At 40.9% G+C, this 18,855-nt stretch overlaps 1 protein-coding gene across 1 annotated transcript in view; it reads right to left on the bottom strand.

Annotated features, from left to right (window-relative positions):
• Nucleotides 1-18,855, bottom strand: part of LOC142967861 (calcium-activated potassium channel subunit beta-2-like) — a 96,869-nt gene that overhangs the window by 4,646 nt on the left and 73,368 nt on the right. Inside the window, exon 3 of the mRNA XM_076107465.1 lies at nucleotides 14,182-14,266. Within this exon, the coding sequence (XP_075963580.1) occupies nucleotides 14,182-14,266 (85 nt within the window). The remainder of the gene's footprint in view (nucleotides 1-14,181; nucleotides 14,267-18,855) is intronic.

An 18,855-nucleotide genomic window follows, 5' to 3' on the forward strand; every position in this document is an offset into this window, starting at 1 on the left:
TCAGTTTATCTCTGCGTCCTTTTCAGTAATTTTTGTCTATGTCTATTGCAACTCTCCCAACTTTGTGAAAGTGCGATTCGACTACAACACACCTTTAACTCCTACAAAAGGTTCCTTCCTACAGCCACATTAAATGAGGAACATCTGGTGGGGACTAGTGCTAATATTTAGGTGCTCCTTTCACTTCTCCCGCTGGATATTGACCCTCAATACCAAGATATGTCTGTGGCATCAATAATAGAAAAGTGAAATATCAGAAGTTGCATGCATGTTCAGATTCTTAGTCTTTTACATGAAATATCTGTAGAGCAACACATGCAGATTGACAGCTCATCAGCCTGCCTGCATGTCCTCCTGTTAGTATGGACAAACATGTAACCTAAAACAACTGTGGGGCTGACATTGTTTGTGTGCACGTGTCTCCCCTGAGAGCATTTGTTGGTTTGATTTATGTTTGCTGAGTGCGTTGACTGCCTGCATACCTACACAGGTCTGCATGTGGCACACTGTGTGAAACACACTGTGTGAAACACATGGCCGTCATTCCTTTTTCAGTTTCAGACCTCTCGCATGAATGTTAAACACGCTCTGACGTAAACGCAGACGTCGTAAAGGTCAGACAACAACGCTGTCACCGAAGCGACCTTGCCATGACATGTCAAAATCATCCATGTGATGGTGCTGTTGATCATCGTATCAGTCGGTGAAACTCAGAATGGTACACACAGTGTCTAATAAGTGCTGTCCTTATTCTCATTCAGTTCTCAGTGGTTCATAGGGATATCAAGATAAACAGGAATGTGCATTTGATCTCTCTCTTGCATTCTTCAGCACCAATTAAAAAAACATTAACATAAATATAGATTAAAAAGTAGTTTTATTTGAAGTACTGGACTTGCAAAAGTTAAGAAAAAAGTACTCCATTACCAGTAAATGTCCTGCACTAAAAAAAAAGAAGTAAAAGTACAGAGGTATTATCAGCTGAATGCACTTCAAGCTACGGTGGACTGGCCATCAGGAAGATCGAGGAGACTCTTGAACGGTGTATTCATCCCAGGCTAAATCGACCGGTGGTCATAACCATTTTAGTTTTCAATTGCAGAAGTAGTTGTCCTCGGCCGTGGCATGGACCACCCTGGCCCTCACAGTTGCAGACACCACAGAGCATAACGCTGCCCGTCAGACTGGGACAATCTCATACTTTGAATATTGAAGCGGGACACGATTGGACTGATATTCGTTTTTGTTGAAATCTTCTCCAAAAGGCCTTTTCGTCTCACATTCCCGGCTGAATTTCAGTCCCAGCCCTCCAAAGGGCCCTCAAGATAAACCTGAGGGGTTATGAGATGATAAATAGAACATATATTATCAAATCTTTGCTTTTTGAATTGAATCATTTTCCTCTTTAGGCCTCAAACTGTTATTTAATTGCTACTAACTAATAAGTTTAGAGGGCGAATGATTGGTGGAACTGCTAACAACTCATAGACATTTGACATGTGACAAGGGCCCCAGGAGCCAAAAAGGTTGGAACTGGTTTAATCTTTTACATTGCATTGTATTACAAGCTTAAATGTTTGTTTGTTTTTAAGTAAAAAAGTAATTAACTTTAAATGTAAAAGTATCTGCCTGATAAACACAAACCGTGAGGTGAGATCTTACATTGAGCCAACCGTATAAGCTTATTTATTCTTCTTCTTCTTATTGTTATTTAGTTATTTTGTGCCAGTCTAGAGCACATGTGTGCCATCATCAAACACTCCAAAGCCAACTACAAAATCTGTCACATTATTTATTGATCACCGTTGAAGAAAAAACTATTGATGTTCAAAAAAATTGGATGCATGTCGGGAAGCCACTGCTTCACAACATGTTGATCCTCTTTTGACAAACAGACTTTTCAATAAATTAGCAGCTCGCTGAGCAGCAAAACACCGCCATCAAACGTATTTAGACAAAATGTAATAAATAGGATTTCTTACAGACAGTCTGTAAATCACTCAGGTGGAGAGTTCAACATGAAGGAGAACAAACGGAAGATCAAAACAGGAAGTTGTTGGTACCTGGAGCGGTCGACATGACAGGACTAAATATTGACTGAGGCATGCTCCACTACACACACACACACACAGAGACACGCACACACACCTACACCTACACACACACACACACACACACACACACAGACACGCTTGGTCTATAAAAACAGTAATAGGGCCGTGAATGGCGGACCACCTGACGGGTGCCTGAGTCAATATTTGCTTATCCTGTGTGTGTACGCCGTCTGGTTGGTTGGTGCAAACAGTGTTTCAGACGGAGCTCTTAGCAGCAGCTTAGCGACAGCCTGAGTTTATTGAAATCTACACGGGTGATAAGATGGTCAGTGGTGGGAAATGTCAACACAGCTGGTGAAGGATCAAAATCTAAGATTGAAATCCAAACTCTCTCATAAACCAAGCTGGGGGTTGAAGCCCCCCCAAAACAAATTATTTGAATATTTTCTTTAATTTTTGTACTATTCGGAATACCTTTTCAGGCCACTAAAAGCTATCAAAATGAATTGCTTTTATGTCAAAGTAGTGCATTTTTTTAGTCTTCTGAGTCTACAACCCATTTTTTTCAGAAATAAGATACTAGTGTAATTATGCTTGGTATAATCATATCTTGTTTCATATTATGTAGATGACAACACGGGTCTTGCAGAAAATTATCAAAATTTTAATTGCAATTGCGCTGGTCAGAAAAATCACAACCTAATATTTTCCATAAATTGCTCAGCCCTGCTCGGATGTTGGTATATATTTTGGCGCCTCTGACCTTAGAGCAGTATGGAATAATGAGTAACAACACAATTCGATTATACTGAACTGAACACCAACAAACATGTATGTATGTTGTATGTAGTGTGCTGCAGAGAGGAAGAAATGCTCAGTTTTTTGTGTGAACAAAAGTAAAGCAAGACAGCAAGTAGATTCAAACCAAATCACAAAAACTCAATAGATTAATGCGAGCTGACTCAACACAACAACACGACATCCACAACATCCCATTTAACAAATCCACTTACTTTAGCTTACATTTCTAGTCCTATTGGTATATATGTAAAATGAGAGGGTGATGATGATGAATTGGAGCTCACCTGATTTCTGATGGTGGGGTTCGGACAAAAGTCAATGGTCAAACTGTTGTAGCCGTTGTCCCCTAACATGGCACCTCCCTCTTTAAAACACCTCCCCCCATGGCCTCATCTTTACCTCTACTCCAAAGCATAGCTTTCATTTAATGCACTTAGTTCTGCCAGCTCGGTAGTCTTCACCTTAATGACTTTCTTTTTACTTCCAATGTCACAAACTGAAGCTTTACGTCGTAGTTCAGAGGACAAGAAAAAAAAAGATACAAAGCTAATTTCAGCACTTAAAAAGAAAAAAAAAGTGTTTCACAAAATGTTCCGAACCGAAGTAACTCATGACAAAATATGCTCATGGTTTCTACAGTATTTAGCAGGAAGCAAGCTGATGAGAACTGAGAAGAAAACAGGAACCGGTCAATAATGATCCATCTCCTGGAGCCGTTCTACAAATAATAACCCACAAGCCTTTGTGGCTGAGGTGAAAGAAGCCTCATGGTTTTGTTTTTGACTCTTCTGTCTGAAGTGCCAGGTCTCTATAACAGCAATGTCACAGAGTTTAGGTCAGCGTCATCAGCATCTGTCAGTGTGGATGTGGGAGGTGGCTTGACTGTGTGGATGTGGCTTGTGTGTTTTTTGTTGTTGTTGTTGTTTTTTGACCCTGGGACCATAGCCAGTATATCTGTTTCACCCTGCTTCAAGTCGTTATGCTAAGCGAATCAATTGCTTACTCTGTCTTCATATTAGGACAGTGATAATGATAATAATTTTCTCTTCTAACTCGTTAGAAGCATATCTCTCAAAAGTTCAAACTATTCCTTTAAGGTTTGGTAAAGATTGGGGTTATAGCAAGTAAAGTATGGTTTAGTTGAGGCAACTAAATGTTTGAGAAAGATTGTGGTTAGGGTTTTAAATAAGAAAACAATAATTGATTGTGGGGTCATCCCCACCAAAGTCCTGTCATGTCCACTCCCCATCTGGACGGCCACACCTTTCCTCTTGGTAACATGAAGGCATGTAAAGCGACATGCAGAATCGTCCAATATGGATGTAATTCGTGATAGTAGGGTAGTGGAGACCAAACGAAATGTAAAGCTGGAGTTCTATTCATCAATTGGCAGAAATGCAACTTTTGTTTTCGTATTGGGTTGATAATGTTGCTGCGTGTCATCAGGACATTCATGTAGACAGCTGCTTGCTAACAGTTGCCCACGCGTCCTCTTATGTATTCTTGTGGCCAAAGATAGTATTTTCCATATTCAAATGTCTGGCAACATAGCAGTTTGAGACACACTGCCTTTGACCCTCCAATGGATGTTAGGTATCTGAAACAATAGCTTTGTCTCTATGCATATATATGGGAGTGGTGTTTGCAATGTCTAGTAGCACATTATTGTTCCAATGCTACGTCATACTGGATTCAAACAGAGGTATAAATAGGTGATGGTTGTGCAAGAATGTAAAAAGGAAGAGGAAGAAAAGGGATCATTTCACTTTGACAGGAGTGCAGTCATGTTGGAGATGCATGCAAAGAGCTATTTATTCACTTTTCTTACAACTGTTAAAAAAGTCATGGGCAGCGTGTCTTGAGCTGTTAAAACCACAAGAGGAATGTTCTCTGATGTGGTCATACATCTTATGCCACATACACAAACGCACATACTGTCCCCAACTCTTTGATACATGAACCCCACGGCTTTTCTGGAAGGCGAGATCGTCAGGTGGCACGGTGACGGCACAGGTGCTGCAGCTCTCTCTGACAGGGTTAGACACACACACACTCACACACACACATACACACAGCTGTGATGTCATGGTTCTGTTTCTGGAAGGTTATCTGGATGGCATGCATTTCAGCGTTCAGTTGTCTTTAGCCACCTGCCTGATTGCAGAACAGATAGGGAGAGTCTGACACAGCTGTTGTTTAGAATCAAAGAGCTCTAATACAGCTTACGAAATGCAGCTGCAGTAAAATAAACTCAATGTGCGATCAATCCTGGAGATACACGTGGAGGATAAAACAGGCTGGATATTGCTGCGGTCATTGATTTCAGCGTTGGGTTTCCACTGCTGTTGTCAGACTAACCTTATGGTTCTGCAGTTTTTTGCTGAGTAGGTTTGTTTGCCACAAACAGCCAGTTGGCTTTAGCTGTCATATTAACTTGCAATATATATATATATATAACGCTGGAAGATAACAGCCCAAAACTTTTTCATTCGGAGAAATGTGCTGCAGCTTTAGAAACAATGCAGAATCAAAAACGTGTATGAAAATCCAAAACAAATAGAAACACGCTGCAAAGGAAAAAGCGTGCTGGAGAAAACCAAAACAAACACGTCGACAGCAAACACGCTGCAAATACAGAAACTATGAAAAATCCAAAACACAATCCTGATAAAAAATGCAACAGAGAAACGCTGCATATCCACTCAACACGACAGGCGACTGTGGCTCAATCAGAAGATCGGCAGTTCGATCCCCGGCTCCTCCAGTCCGTGTTGTTGTGTCCTTCGGCAAGACACTTAACCCCATATTGCTCCCCAAGGCTGTGCCATCGGTGTGAATGGTTGTGGATGCTTAGATAGTCCTGATGGACAGGTGGCACCTTGCATGGTCGCCCCTGCCATCAGTGTATTAATGAGTGTGAATAACATAATGTAAAATCGCTTTGAGTGGCTGGAAGACTAGAAAGGCTCTCTGTAAGTGCAAGTCCATTTTACCATTAGGACAATGAGAGTTGTCCAGGCCTCTAAGCTCAGTGGAACAGCTTGATTTGTAGACCTGAGAGAGAGAGACTATGTTTTTCAAGCGGGAAGAAAAGTAGAGTAAAGAGGCGACAAAAAAAAAGGCACAACTTATTTTTTACATTTGGCCTTAGTATTTTTAACCTGACCTGGCAGATGGTTTGTTACACACAACCATCCGAGAAGCCGTCATTGGAAACTCTTTTGAAAAGATCAGCGCTTTCAGAAATATACATCTGTCAATCTTGCTGAACCAGTTGTGAGAAGAGCAAAAACATCCTTTCCATTGAGAAAAGCCTTCAGTGCCGTTCTTTGCTCTTCTGTCGATAAAGAAACACTCTCCAGTTCTGATAGAACTGATGCTATTGCATACAATGGTTTTACCAGCACAGGTATCTTTTTGTAAAGCAAAAGCGCAATGATAAATTACTAAACTTTGTTTTAGAATACCATAAAAAGGAATGAGACTGAAACAGGGGAGCACAGGCAGAGAGTTGAAAAGACAGTAGGATATACTGTAGATGGGATTAGCGTTGGCTTGTCTGATACATGTTTTGATATGAGTGTTAGAATGAGTGCTAATGGCAGAGAGGTAGAGACAGCTGCTGTTAATCGTTCAGACCAGACTTCATGGCTCCCCACAGTGAGGTACTGTTAATGGAATGATCCAGACTGCTGGGAAGTCATTTTAGTACATGCAATTAAATTATCAGCTACAGTTTACAGTAGCTTGGGCGCTAACTGAATTCAAATTTGGAGAAACTATTTTGAGACTGTAACAGCTATTTTGGGATTGACAAATCTTAAAGAAAGGTGTTTATGTTTTATTTATTTTCCTTCTGTTTTCGTTTACTTCTTAAAATGTCAAACTGAAAAATAGAATGTTCTAAATAGATCTTTGCAGTTCACATTGTTCGTCAGTATTGTAGATATAAAATGCAATTTTCCCTGTAATTTGCGATATTACATTATAATTCTGTTAAAAAAAGATTACCTTTAAGTTGCTTTCTCCATTCTGCTTTCCATCCAATGGGTAGCTACGGTGCACCTTAACGCACACACAGGCACATACACATGCACACACACATATTTGCGGCTATTGAAAGCCAGACACAGTGGAAATAGCGATGAAAAGAGTGGAGTGGATTTTTAGAGCTTTTTGCTGAAAACAGCTGCGACCAAAAACGATGCAAGTAAGAATTGTGAGAGTAAACCAATACAGTAGAGTTACGGGCCATAAAACTAAAACAATGAACCGAAAGATGGTAAACGCTCCGTAGAGCTGATGTCTGATAATTATACAAAAAAGAGTTGTTTTATAAAAACACGTCACGTAGGATAACGCTATATTTGTGCATGGACATAGCTATCTCAAGCCAAGGTAACGGGCGTGTTGATGACTTAGATGGTGCGAGATGTGGTTCACTGAGCTGTTTCACACTAAACTAAATGACACCACAACAAATCTATGAAAAATTGCGACTTTCTTGACTTTCTAAATTATCTTTTAATACACAAATAAAAACAAATCCTATGTTTGTCTCCAAAAGTTGCTGTGACACATGGATGAAGCAGGCCCTGAGATAAACGTGGTGGAAAATCTGGAAGGTGGCCCTCGGCTGAACGCTTTGAACAGCTTTCTGCCATCACTCTCTGCACATTATTAGTCTCTTGAAACGTGGGGAGGGCAACACTTTCAAAGGGAGGGACTCACATGCACGTGTGCCTGGCTACCACAGCAAACAGAAGCTCGGATTACAGAACTCTCTGCTCAGGTAGACTCGACTCTATATCTTTACAAAGCAAATCGTCACTGCTATAGTCATGTTCTATATCTCATAGCTCGACTTGGCTGAGAGTTTGGTCTGTGCAGGAACATTGTGGCAACAAGCATTTAAACCACCATAATGGAGGCAAAGGTCAGATGTCAGAAATTACAAGGAGCATATGACACATCGCATTGATTTTGTTTTCATCGACAAAGGCAGCCATTACAAAACAGAATTTACGGAACTTGTCTTATCTACTCATGTTAACTAATCCTGAACCGCCCAAACTTTTAGGCAAGGTAATCAAACACCTTCTTGAACACCAAAATGCCACCGGAGGACTTTGCTCCTCTAAAAGGTTTTCCCGCCTTTCTTCATTTTGTGCAAACTGTCAAAGCTTACCTTCAAATGCTGCTGAAGTGAAAAAGTTTCCTGGCTGCAGGTGTTTTCATTTTGTGGCTTAATCCTAACGTCCTCTAAACTGAGCCAGCACGCGATCTACTGTCTACCAGGGACAGAGCAGCCCTCAGCATGCCTCCCATACTGCAGACTGAGGGACATTAACGACACTGCTCCTCACTGCTCACTCTAATAATGAGTGTGTGATGATGATAGTCTGTGGGATTTAGGAGGGGGGGGGAGACAGGGTTTGGTGTGGGAGGGAAAATGGGAGAGTGAAAGGGAAGAGATGAGACTTTGGAGTAAAAATCAACAATTTACGGGATGGATAAAATAACAAAGAAAACACATGATAAAGTACTTGAAAGCTGCATTATAGAATTTTTCTCCAATAATTAAGCCTGGCTAGATGAAAATGAGTGGCAATTGTTGGAGGGAATACATGTCTTGGGGCCATGTTGAATGTCATTTTAGCTCTATTTTTAGTCTCAACCCTCTCCTGAGGGAGCTTATATGCTAAATGCTCCAACTATGTTCACCAGCATGTCGTTAACGGTGTCTGCTGTTTGGTGTTTGGCATGAAGTGTACAGTGAGCATTCATACTGAAAACAGCTGCCTGCTGCTGGAAACAAAATTGATGAGAGCCATGAAAGTAAAATCGTTAAGATGCAAGTTGTAAAAACAATGAGCTAAAATACGCTAAACTGCTTTGAAAAGCTGAAGGGAACCGCAGGGTTGAGTGATCATTTTTCTGTGTTTATGTCAAGTGGCCACATATATATATGAATCAGTGCAGCTTTGATTTGAGAAAATATTGTCAGAAAAGATCACATTTAAGAAAAATAAATGTCGACCACTACGGCAACATCCTATATGATTCCACTTTTAGCTTTCTGTGAACTTAATTTACATTAGAATACATCAGAAGACACAATCTCAAACAAAAAGACAAAAGAGCAGAAAAGCACAACAAAGCCATCTTCAAAGGATGAAAATATGATATGGCACTGCTACAGTATCTCACTCACTTAAAAAAGGCTTCAGGTAAACCCAGCTTCAGTTACATGGAACATTCAATAACCATGAATGCAGTGGTTTCAATCTGTCAATGACATGAAGCATTTATGTTATATTTTGTAACGGTTGCTCTCTTGTCTACCCACACAGGTGTTTTCACTTGTGCTGATTAGTTCTCTTCTCAGGTGTGCAGAGATCGTAGTTCACTGACATCTCTCTCACTCTCCCGCTTCACCTCAGGGCAGAAAAACTTACACCTTCCAACATTGTCCTTATTGTTAAGTTCACATTGGTGACATATGGCCTTTTAATTGATTTGAGGGAGAAATGGCATTTTATCCCCTAATCTCCATGTAATCCACTCGTTGTCCTTAAACTTTGGTTAAGCTATACGGTCTCGCTCTAGTGGCAGCTAGCTGGCTGCTACAGGACACCGCTGCCGCCATCAGGCTGAAACACAGCTGAGCATTGAATTACAACATCTGAGGACACAGTGTTGTCAGAAACCTCAAATGTGATCTGTTCCAGACAAAAGACGTTTAAATTAATAGTTTGACATGATGGGAAATATGCTAATTTGTTTTCATGTTGAGACTTCGATAAGATGATTGATACAACTCGCATATCTGTCTGTTGAAAACGAAGCAGGAGCTAGGAGGCAGTTAGCTTAGCACAACAACTGGAAGCAGGGAGAAACAGCTCCCGGCTCTGTCAAAGGTGAAAAAGAAAACCTACCAGCACCTCTAAAGCTCAATAATTATCACGTTAATTGTTTTTACATTTCAGTTTTTGGAGGGATTAAATGAATGACTCGGCTTTAGTCCCTTTTCCATTCACGCTATGTACAAAAAGGCCAAAAAGAATGTTACAGTTCTTAAAGGGCAACTTGCAGGTTCAGAAATGTCGAATGGATGCGTTGCTCAAAACGGCTTCTTTTGCAACCGAATTTCTGCCCTTACGTCTTGAAATCGTTTTCAGGAAAGAAAAGAGAGAAAAAAAGAAATTAAACTGCAGGTTGCTCTTTAAGTGTGAAAGAAAAACAGGTGACGAGAGCAGTGGGCTCACCCTGTAGTGCAATGGGCGCTGGCCTTTCTGAAGCTCCTCTGGTGTAGCATGCTCTGCTCTGTTCGTTTCTGATTGTCTGTGACTGAGTGAGAGAGAGAGAGTGCCACACACTATCTTCTACAGACACACACACACTTAAGGACCACAGGATGAAGTGCAATCCAAAAAGCAAACAAAGAGAGAATGGAAGGAAGGGGAGGCTTTGTTGCTTTTCCTGATGGTGGGAGAGGTCAGCTGCGATCAGATGTTTCCATCCAGTTCAAACTGTGGCGAACTTTGAACTTTGACTTGGTGTAGGCAGTTGTTGACAGTGTTCATTGAAAAAGTCTTTATATGGTCTTTATATTTATATATAAAAGTTTTTATAACAAAAGGGCTTTTTATACTGCATAGTGTGCAATAATAATGTTCAGTTATTCTCATTAATTAATTAATGTGAGCTAGACACAATGTCAACTTATAGGGTCAGGGTATAGTTTCTACTGGGGATAAGTGAGACATCTCCACCTCAATTTTCAAAATCCACTTTTAAAAGTTTGATTTACCCACAAAAATATTGTGTCCAGGGTTTTGTTGCCTTGTCATAGTGTGTTGGGGCTCTCCTTGACTTGCTTGGACCTGGTGTTTTTAGGTTACCCGTTCACACATCCAATACTACTAATACTTGAGATATTTCAGTCTGGACCAAAGTGGCGGACCAACCAAAAGGCCAACATTCCTCGAGTCTCGTTACTAGCAGTGTTAGATGTGCATTAATTAACAGGAAGATAAGATTGTAAAGGAGAGTGCTCTTTTTTTAGTAAAGATGCAAATACACTTGTTAAGCTGACAGGCCAAAGACACTGTGTGATTATAAGCAGGGTTAGGGAATTATTCATGCAGCAGTTTCAACCTCTCTAGTTGTTTTCAGACTACCATAATCATGAAGAGGGAATGATTTGTTTGTGTGTTTCTTATTGCATAGGCACACATAAACACAGATGACATCAATTATTGGCACCACAGCTGCATTTGATTTCAGTTTGTGCAGAGAAAAATAAAGTTATCCAAACATGCTTTATTAAGAAATGTGTGAAATCAACAGATCCTGGGCTGTCACCACTAGGTAGAAGCAGAGAGGTGATCTGATTGTGATGTGAAAACGGATTGTGGTTGTAGTCTTGAACGAGGCTCAGCAGGTGGCAGTGTGGAGTCATACATGCTATCACGGAGGGGCTACTGTTTGTCCATAGGAGGCACTATGTCCCTAACCTTCCCTACTCTCTTTCTTACACACACACACAGACATACATGCACACACACGCACGCATACACAGGCAGTGTTTTGAAACCGGGTTCACTCAGGGCTTGGCATTCTATTTTAGCACTCCACCCTTAACAGCTCTAAATGGACTTAGTGGCTCCACCCCAGCCCCATCCTGCTGCAGGACTGTGTGTGTGTGTGTGTGTGTGTGCGTGTGTGTGTATGGGCGTGTGCATGCGTGTGTGTGTGTGTGTGCGTGTGTGTGTGTGTGTGTGTGTGTGTGTGCATGTGGCTTTTACTGTGTGCAGAGGTGGGAAAGAAGAAAAGACGGGGAGAAATCAAGGGAGCAATGCATGAGGAGGAAATGTAGGTCATGCTAGATAGGAGGGAGGAAGAAGTGAAGGGAATGGAGATAGAGACAGACAAGAGGGGGAAGAAAGAGTGGGGACAAGACACTCGGCCTCCCAGTATCCCTCAAGTGTCCTTTGGCAAATGAACAGCAGAGACAAAGAGACCAAGAAGAATCACAGAGGGATGGCGAGCAGCACTGGTTATGGATCTGTATTCTGTGTGTTTGCGAGTGTGTCTTTGCACGTGTGTGTGCTTGCAAGTGTGTGTTCTGACCAATGAACAACCATTACATTGGGAAGCTCCTTCCCTCCTCCTTCTCTCCTTACACAAAGAGGTGACCTAAATACTGAAGCCTCCAAACTGTTGGAGAAAAACTAAAGAAACTGCTCTCTGAGTGAGTGGGTGTGTGGGTGAAGGTGGTGGTGGTGGTGGGGGGGGGGGGGGGGGGGGGGGGGGTATGGTAAATGTTGCATCAGTCATGAAAGCCAGAGTACTGCAGCTCAGAGCTTTATTCTCGCTTGTTGGCATGGCAACCACTGAGTCAAACCAGGATGATCAAAGAGGGCCTGATTACCCTGTGTGTGTGTGTGTGTGTGTGTGTGTGTGTGTGTGTGTGTGTGTGTGTGTGTGCATTTCTGCGTGTGTGTGTGTGTGTGTTTGTTTAACACACTATATATATCTGGATACAGAATATGATATGATGTATCAATGGTACAGAATGCTATAAAGCTATATTTCCAATCTGGTATCAGCAGAAACAGAGAAATATGTTGAAGTCAACAGCAAGAGTCACAATGTGGATGTTTATTTCTACAAATCATTGTTGGAAGTCGAGCTGTTTCAACCAAGAGGGGCGAAGCTGAAAGAAAAAAAACAGCTGTTACCAGAGCGTGCTATCGCCAACTAGCACATGTTAGCTGATTTACTGCCATGTAATAACTGGTCTGGCGGTAACTGAACAAAAAAAGCAGAAGTCAAAAGAATATATGTCCTCATGCTGAAATGACATAATAGATAGTTTGTCATTGCCTTCCAAGACTGTCCCAAAAGCATTTGCTTTGGCTGTGCTCTCTGGTGCACCAAGTTGCTTTCTGTCATTTCATTTGAACATTCTGGTTCCTGGAATAAAAAGCGTTCTTCGCCTTTGATGGATGTGTAAATGATGCGGTGTTTATAAATGATTCATTTATAAATGAGTATTTTTTTTTATGTAGATAATAGTGAGTTAGGGACACAGCCATTGTTTTCTGATCTATCACGGCTATGGTGGTTAAGTCTTAAGCGACTAAAGCTACTGGTTTAAGATTTGTGACAGATCACGTTCATTGTTAAAATACGCCAACACTGACTGTTGGCAAGAGATAGGACACAAGTTGTGGTCTCCAGTAATGTGTTTGCCTCCTCCATTGGACTTTTCATGGTGGTATTAACAAAATCCCGCAACAAATTGATATTCTCAGCTGCACAAAATATTAAGATTAGTGCCAAGACCGAACCCAAATGGAGCAGTCTAAGGAGCAATTTAAAGATGACAATATATTTTAAGGAACCCTCTTTCTGAAAAGCTGATGATCTCTTTAGCCTTTGCTTCCTGTACATCTGTTTTTCGCCAATGGGACATGGCCCACACAGCACACATGGAAAGTTGCATGCAAAGATGTTGGCCGGCACCTTTGCGAGCATCTGCACACTGTGCCCGTGGACTAGTTTCAGGCTTAAAATAACTCAGTGGTTCTTTAGCCAAAAAAGAAAACGTGTGCAGAGCAACAGAAGATTAAGGTGCAGTGCAACTTCCTGCTCAGTTAAAAGGTGTTCATTGGTTATACATACATACACATATATATATATATATATATATATATATATATATAAATATATACTGTATATACTTATATCAAGTGTTGGATCACAGGATGATTATACATGGTTGGCAGAGTAAATCTACCTTTGCTACTTGATTTGTAGGCATAGGGACACATGTTATTCTTAGTCTTTTGTTCCTAAATGACTATTTTCAACAGTCAACATTCCAACGGTTAGTATTCAGGCAGCTTGTGGCTTTTGTCTCACCTCATTCTCTCTGCGGACGCTCTAAGTTAGTGACATAACACCAGATACATCCTACAGGCCAAGTGTCTATTAGAAGGTTCACAGATTGTCCTTTTTTCTCAGTCCTGTAAGAAACAGAAAGCCAGTAAATATGGAATTAATTGCCAACATTTGAATTAGTGTTTGGTGAGGAGGACCAGGACATACAGGGTCAATGCTTTTGTTGACTGGGAGAACTGAGCTGTTTTTGTGTTTATGTGAGAGAACAGAAGTGTGTGTGTGTGCGTGTGTTTTAAGTGCATGTATGCCATCATTTCTCAGAAACCACAGAGCTGGTTGCCATGGGAATGCTGCAGGGAGCTCCTCATCCCCCCCCCCCCCCCCCCCCCACCAATGGGCTTCAGTGATTTGTTACCGCGGGAAACCTGGCTTGTTGCCTAGGAGACCAGAGGCTGTGTGCTCCAGCTCAAATGGAGAGTTGTTTTTCTGCTTGGCTGCTACTGAAGATGAAACACTCAGTGGTGAGAAAAAGAAGAGTTTTACACAGTTATATGGGTCTGCTGGTGTATGGGGGCAATATTGACCTGTTAAATGAAAACTGGATATTAGCCAGTGAGCATTGTGTGTATGAATTATATATTGCAGCCTTATTGATTCTGTTTTGTAGTACAATTTGTCATTACTACTGTATACTGTCTTTGTATGATATACATATCGTAAGGGAAGTATCCGCACATAGATATGGATAAAAATATACAATGCAGTCAAATAGCATAAAGATTAAAACATCCACATTAAAGAGTAAAGGCAGGAAGAGACTTCTATTGTCTTAACATTGTTCTCACGAATGTAATCCAGCCACAGGGGCTGTTTGTAATAAAAAGCTCAGGACAAACCGCACATGAAGACTGCTTCCACCAACTTGCATAGATGCTTTAATCGTCACACCCAAATCACATTCATAATCCGCTTAACAGTCGTAATGTGTGTCGCCGCCTTCACCTTGATTCTAGTTACATTTACGGTACAATACCTTTCACTGGAAGTGTCTACTCACACTCCTTTTTTGCAGGGATGTAAATACCCAAAACCAATGAATTGCAAAATGCAATTTGATTGGATTTATCCATTAATTAAATGTAAGCATTTGTTGGTACAAAAGATTAATAAATATAAAATATTGCACATACAGGCATGTAGCTGAATCTCCTAATACCAACTATAAGAGTTTAAAGGCTCAGTCACATCAGCCTTTAGAGTAAATTTGTAGCAAAAACCAATTCATGTCTATGGAATCGTTGTGATCAGTGCACTGTGATGCAAAATTGTATCGTTGACCAATTGCGAAAAGCCTCGACAGCGCTGACCTTTGAATACAAAATGGAGGAAAGCTATCTTAGCTTATAAGCGTTGTTGAGCCGACAAACATGATTTGTTGACAATTACGAATAAATGGTACAAATACACCTCTTGAATAAACTTTGTGAACATAAGTTCCCTTCAGCGACCAAGCAGTTATTCTGAGCGACAAACTCTAGCATGTTCCCGGCTGGCTAGCATGTTAGCAGTTAGCTCGTCAGCTACAGTTGCTCCGCTAGTCCTGCATGTAGTCGCTACACCACCAAGCTTCTAACACCACCTATTTTAAGACGATGCGCAGATGAACTTATTTGTGCCAATTTCTGGTGAGATTGGGCTGTAATTCACAAATATCGAGTGTTGAAAAGAGTGTTGCTTATGGGTGCAGATCTGCCCTGACTGTTGTTCAGAACTTAAAGAATAAGGCTGGGGTTATCTTCATTTTTGGTTTTGGTCTTTTAATGGGATTTGTTGACAAAATATAAATACAAAATCATACGACCAAAGAGACAAGTATTCTGTATCTATGGTGATACATTTACAGGGGATTTAACTGTGAACCACATTAACACAAAGTGTTGATAATCAGAATAGGGCGATGAGCTGGTTTTGACTCTGAAGAAAGTGTCGTGAAAGATTAGCTGCATTGCTTATTTGTTTTGAAAATCCAACTTTGAGTTTGAAAGATTTGTGCGACAGCTTTTCCTGGGGAGCATTCTATGTGAAATTCTACATCTAGACGTTTCAGTGCAAAGAATGAAAGTGCAAGAGAAAGCATTCAAAACATAATGAATTATTGATAAGTGTGCCATCTGGAGATGCAAATAACCTCCTACTAATTCACCAAGGACATCACCTGTGTGCACTACAGCATCGCACTGCAGAGGAAAATATGCCGAAGGATATTATATGACTACCTGTTGACGACCTGTCTACCGTAAATACAATGTGGGGACAAAATTCATTACCTGGAGAGTTTGGTATTTCAGTGTTCCTTGTCTCATAAGGGCCGGCTCTGCTGGATGGGTCTCCTGATGTGGCATAAATGAATAGTTGTACACTAAAACAAATCAGTATGCCTTTTGACAATGCATTACACTGCATAATATTAGGTTTGATGTAAGGAAAAGCATGCAAACAAACAACACCCGTGGACAAATTGGATATATAATCCTTTTTGTAACTCCGCCTTATTATCAATATTTCAGTTGGCAGGATCTTCTTTTTTTTTTCTTTGAAGCTGAACTAAGATTGGTTATTTCCAAGAAAATGTTGAAAATAGCAAAGAAAATCAGTATGAAATATAACACATTTTGTAGTAGTAGTAAGTATAGGCATTAAAAAAAAAAAAAACTTGTTCATTGTGTACTGTCTAGCCTTTTGGCTGCACAGAGTGTTTGCACCACTTTAAAAAAAAGAGCAACACTTATCCACATTGTAGGAACGGTTTGTGGTCTTGGAACATGTATAGGCTCTTAAACGTTAGGCACACCCTCAAAAGTGAAATGCATCATCTTTAATTATTAAAGTAGACTGAATTGTGAGCTCCAATAGAGAAGCAGAATTGTCACTGGCCCATGCCCCTGGTTTGTGCAACGCGTATGTCAGGGCAGATTTTGGTGTGTGGTGTTTGTGGAGTGCTTCTGTTTTTATCTTTTCAAGAGAAAGAGGTCATTCTACTCTCCTGAATATTTTCTCTGCACTGACACAGACTGACAGAGGAAAGGAAATAACAGGAAAGGAAAGGTTTTTGGTAAAGCTGGATCCCAGACCAGTGCGTGAGAATAAAACCACTGAACCATCTATTCCAGAGGCTCTGTGATCAGATGTTGAATGTTGAATGTTGAATGTTGGAGGTGTTTTTTTTCTCTGCACAGGGAAACACTACGTTTGCGTCTGTGTGAATGTGTATGAGGTAAATGTTAATGACACAGGGAGGTTTTCAGAACATCATCTGCCCAGTTTGATGTACTGCCTGTTCATACTAAAAATTGCACATTCATTCTTGGGTCAGGTTGAAATGGGACGTGCTGCAGGCTTGGTGACATAGTGACTGTGGGTGTGAAGTGGATATATATGAGGAAAGGTTTCCTGACTTTGTTTCTCATTCAGCAGGTCAGGAAATTACACATAAATGCTTATGTATTTCTTCAACTGTCATAGGAGACATTAAACCTGCACATTAAAACTGTTATTTTTTGTCGCCACTTGGGCGCCGTTGAATAAGGTTGTGAAAACAACATACACATCCAGCAGTTACAGTCAATATTATCATCCATTTGGAGTTGTGTTTCTGCTCACCTGATGCTTGTAAGTGGAATATTCACTCTCTTTAAGTTCTGTTTTTGGTCTCTACCAACTCTGGAGGAAAATATCCAGCTTTTTAGCTGCTGAATGCTAATCGCTAACTGTGTCCGTCTATCAAGTCAGACTGCAAACCACGTTCATTCATTCCTACAAATGTTTCACACACACACACAGCTCTTCTAGACTTTCGAAAAATTATTGGACCGAATGGTTCAAGTTCTTATTATACAAAGAGTCACTTTTCCAGTGATTGTGTTATTTGGGCTAGTGTGCATCACATGACGAACAGACAAGACCTGCAGCCTCCACACTAAATTAGCTTTTTAGGTTCCTCTCTGTTTGGTGCTCAGCAGGTTTAGTGAGTAAATAAGAGCTTTGAGAGACACTGTGAGAGCGGTGAGAGTGAACCAAAACAGTGAAGTTGTGGGCCGGACAGATAAACAATGAGCTGAAACTCTCTGTGAAGCTTCGTAAAGCCGAGCCAAGCTGCAGATTCGGGTGAGAATTCTCTGTAGGTTCGTCACTGCCAGCGACCCCTTTCACGTTGTCATTTCATACAATGTTACTAGAAACCATATTGATTACAAGTACATTTAAGTAACTTTCCTACAGCTTCTGCCACCACAGCTCCCATGTTGACTGACAATTGAAGGCGAAACTGAATCAAATATATAGAATCTAATATATGTCGACATCTGCTGTAATTAACTAGGTTGCACGTCTCTATTGTTATTTTTGGCACACTGACAGGTTACTATAGTTCAAGGTTACCTTGATGAGACTGGGTGGAGGCATAGGGGGGGGCTTTGATCATCCGTGTGTGACAGGATAAACTCTACACCTCCTACCATTAGAAGTCAATTGAGGTCATACATTACTTAATTAAAGCTCTTTAGACTTCGCTTGACCCTTTGAGACAACAACAGGGATTGGAGGCTTTACAACACGACTTGACAGTTGGAAACAGCTAATGCGGGGAAGCTTTCTACCACTCACTCCCTCTTCTCACTCCATCAACCTCCTCCTGGCTCTCTGCCTGACTCCTGTTGAATATTTTACGTTATCCCTAATGAAGGAAGTTATCTGTCTCTCACTGCGGCAGGAGCTTTATATAGAACTGGAGCATCAGTTCACTGCTAGCAGTCCCAGAACAGTTTGTGTGTGTATAGGTGTGTGTGTGAAATGAATGACATTATTGAGCATGTGTAGTAGATTTCAATGTTTCGTTTAAACTGCCCTGCAGTCTGATGATATTAACTATAAGATCAGAACATAAAAGGTCTCTGAAGCTCTGCTGCAGTTAATGAAGAGGCGGCGGCTCCTGATAAATCAAGCACATATTCAGATCATCAGGGCTCAGATTAAATCCCCACGGATGAATATGTTTCATTTTATAGCCCGGCTTTGTTGCACCCCCGTTCTG

The sequence above is a fragment of the Anarhichas minor genome, unplaced genomic scaffold (assembly GCF_050575085.1).
Source record: "Anarhichas minor isolate MPS153535 unplaced genomic scaffold, ASM5057508v1 ptg000039l, whole genome shotgun sequence".
Lineage (NCBI taxonomy): Eukaryota > Metazoa > Chordata > Actinopteri > Perciformes > Anarhichadidae > Anarhichas > Anarhichas minor.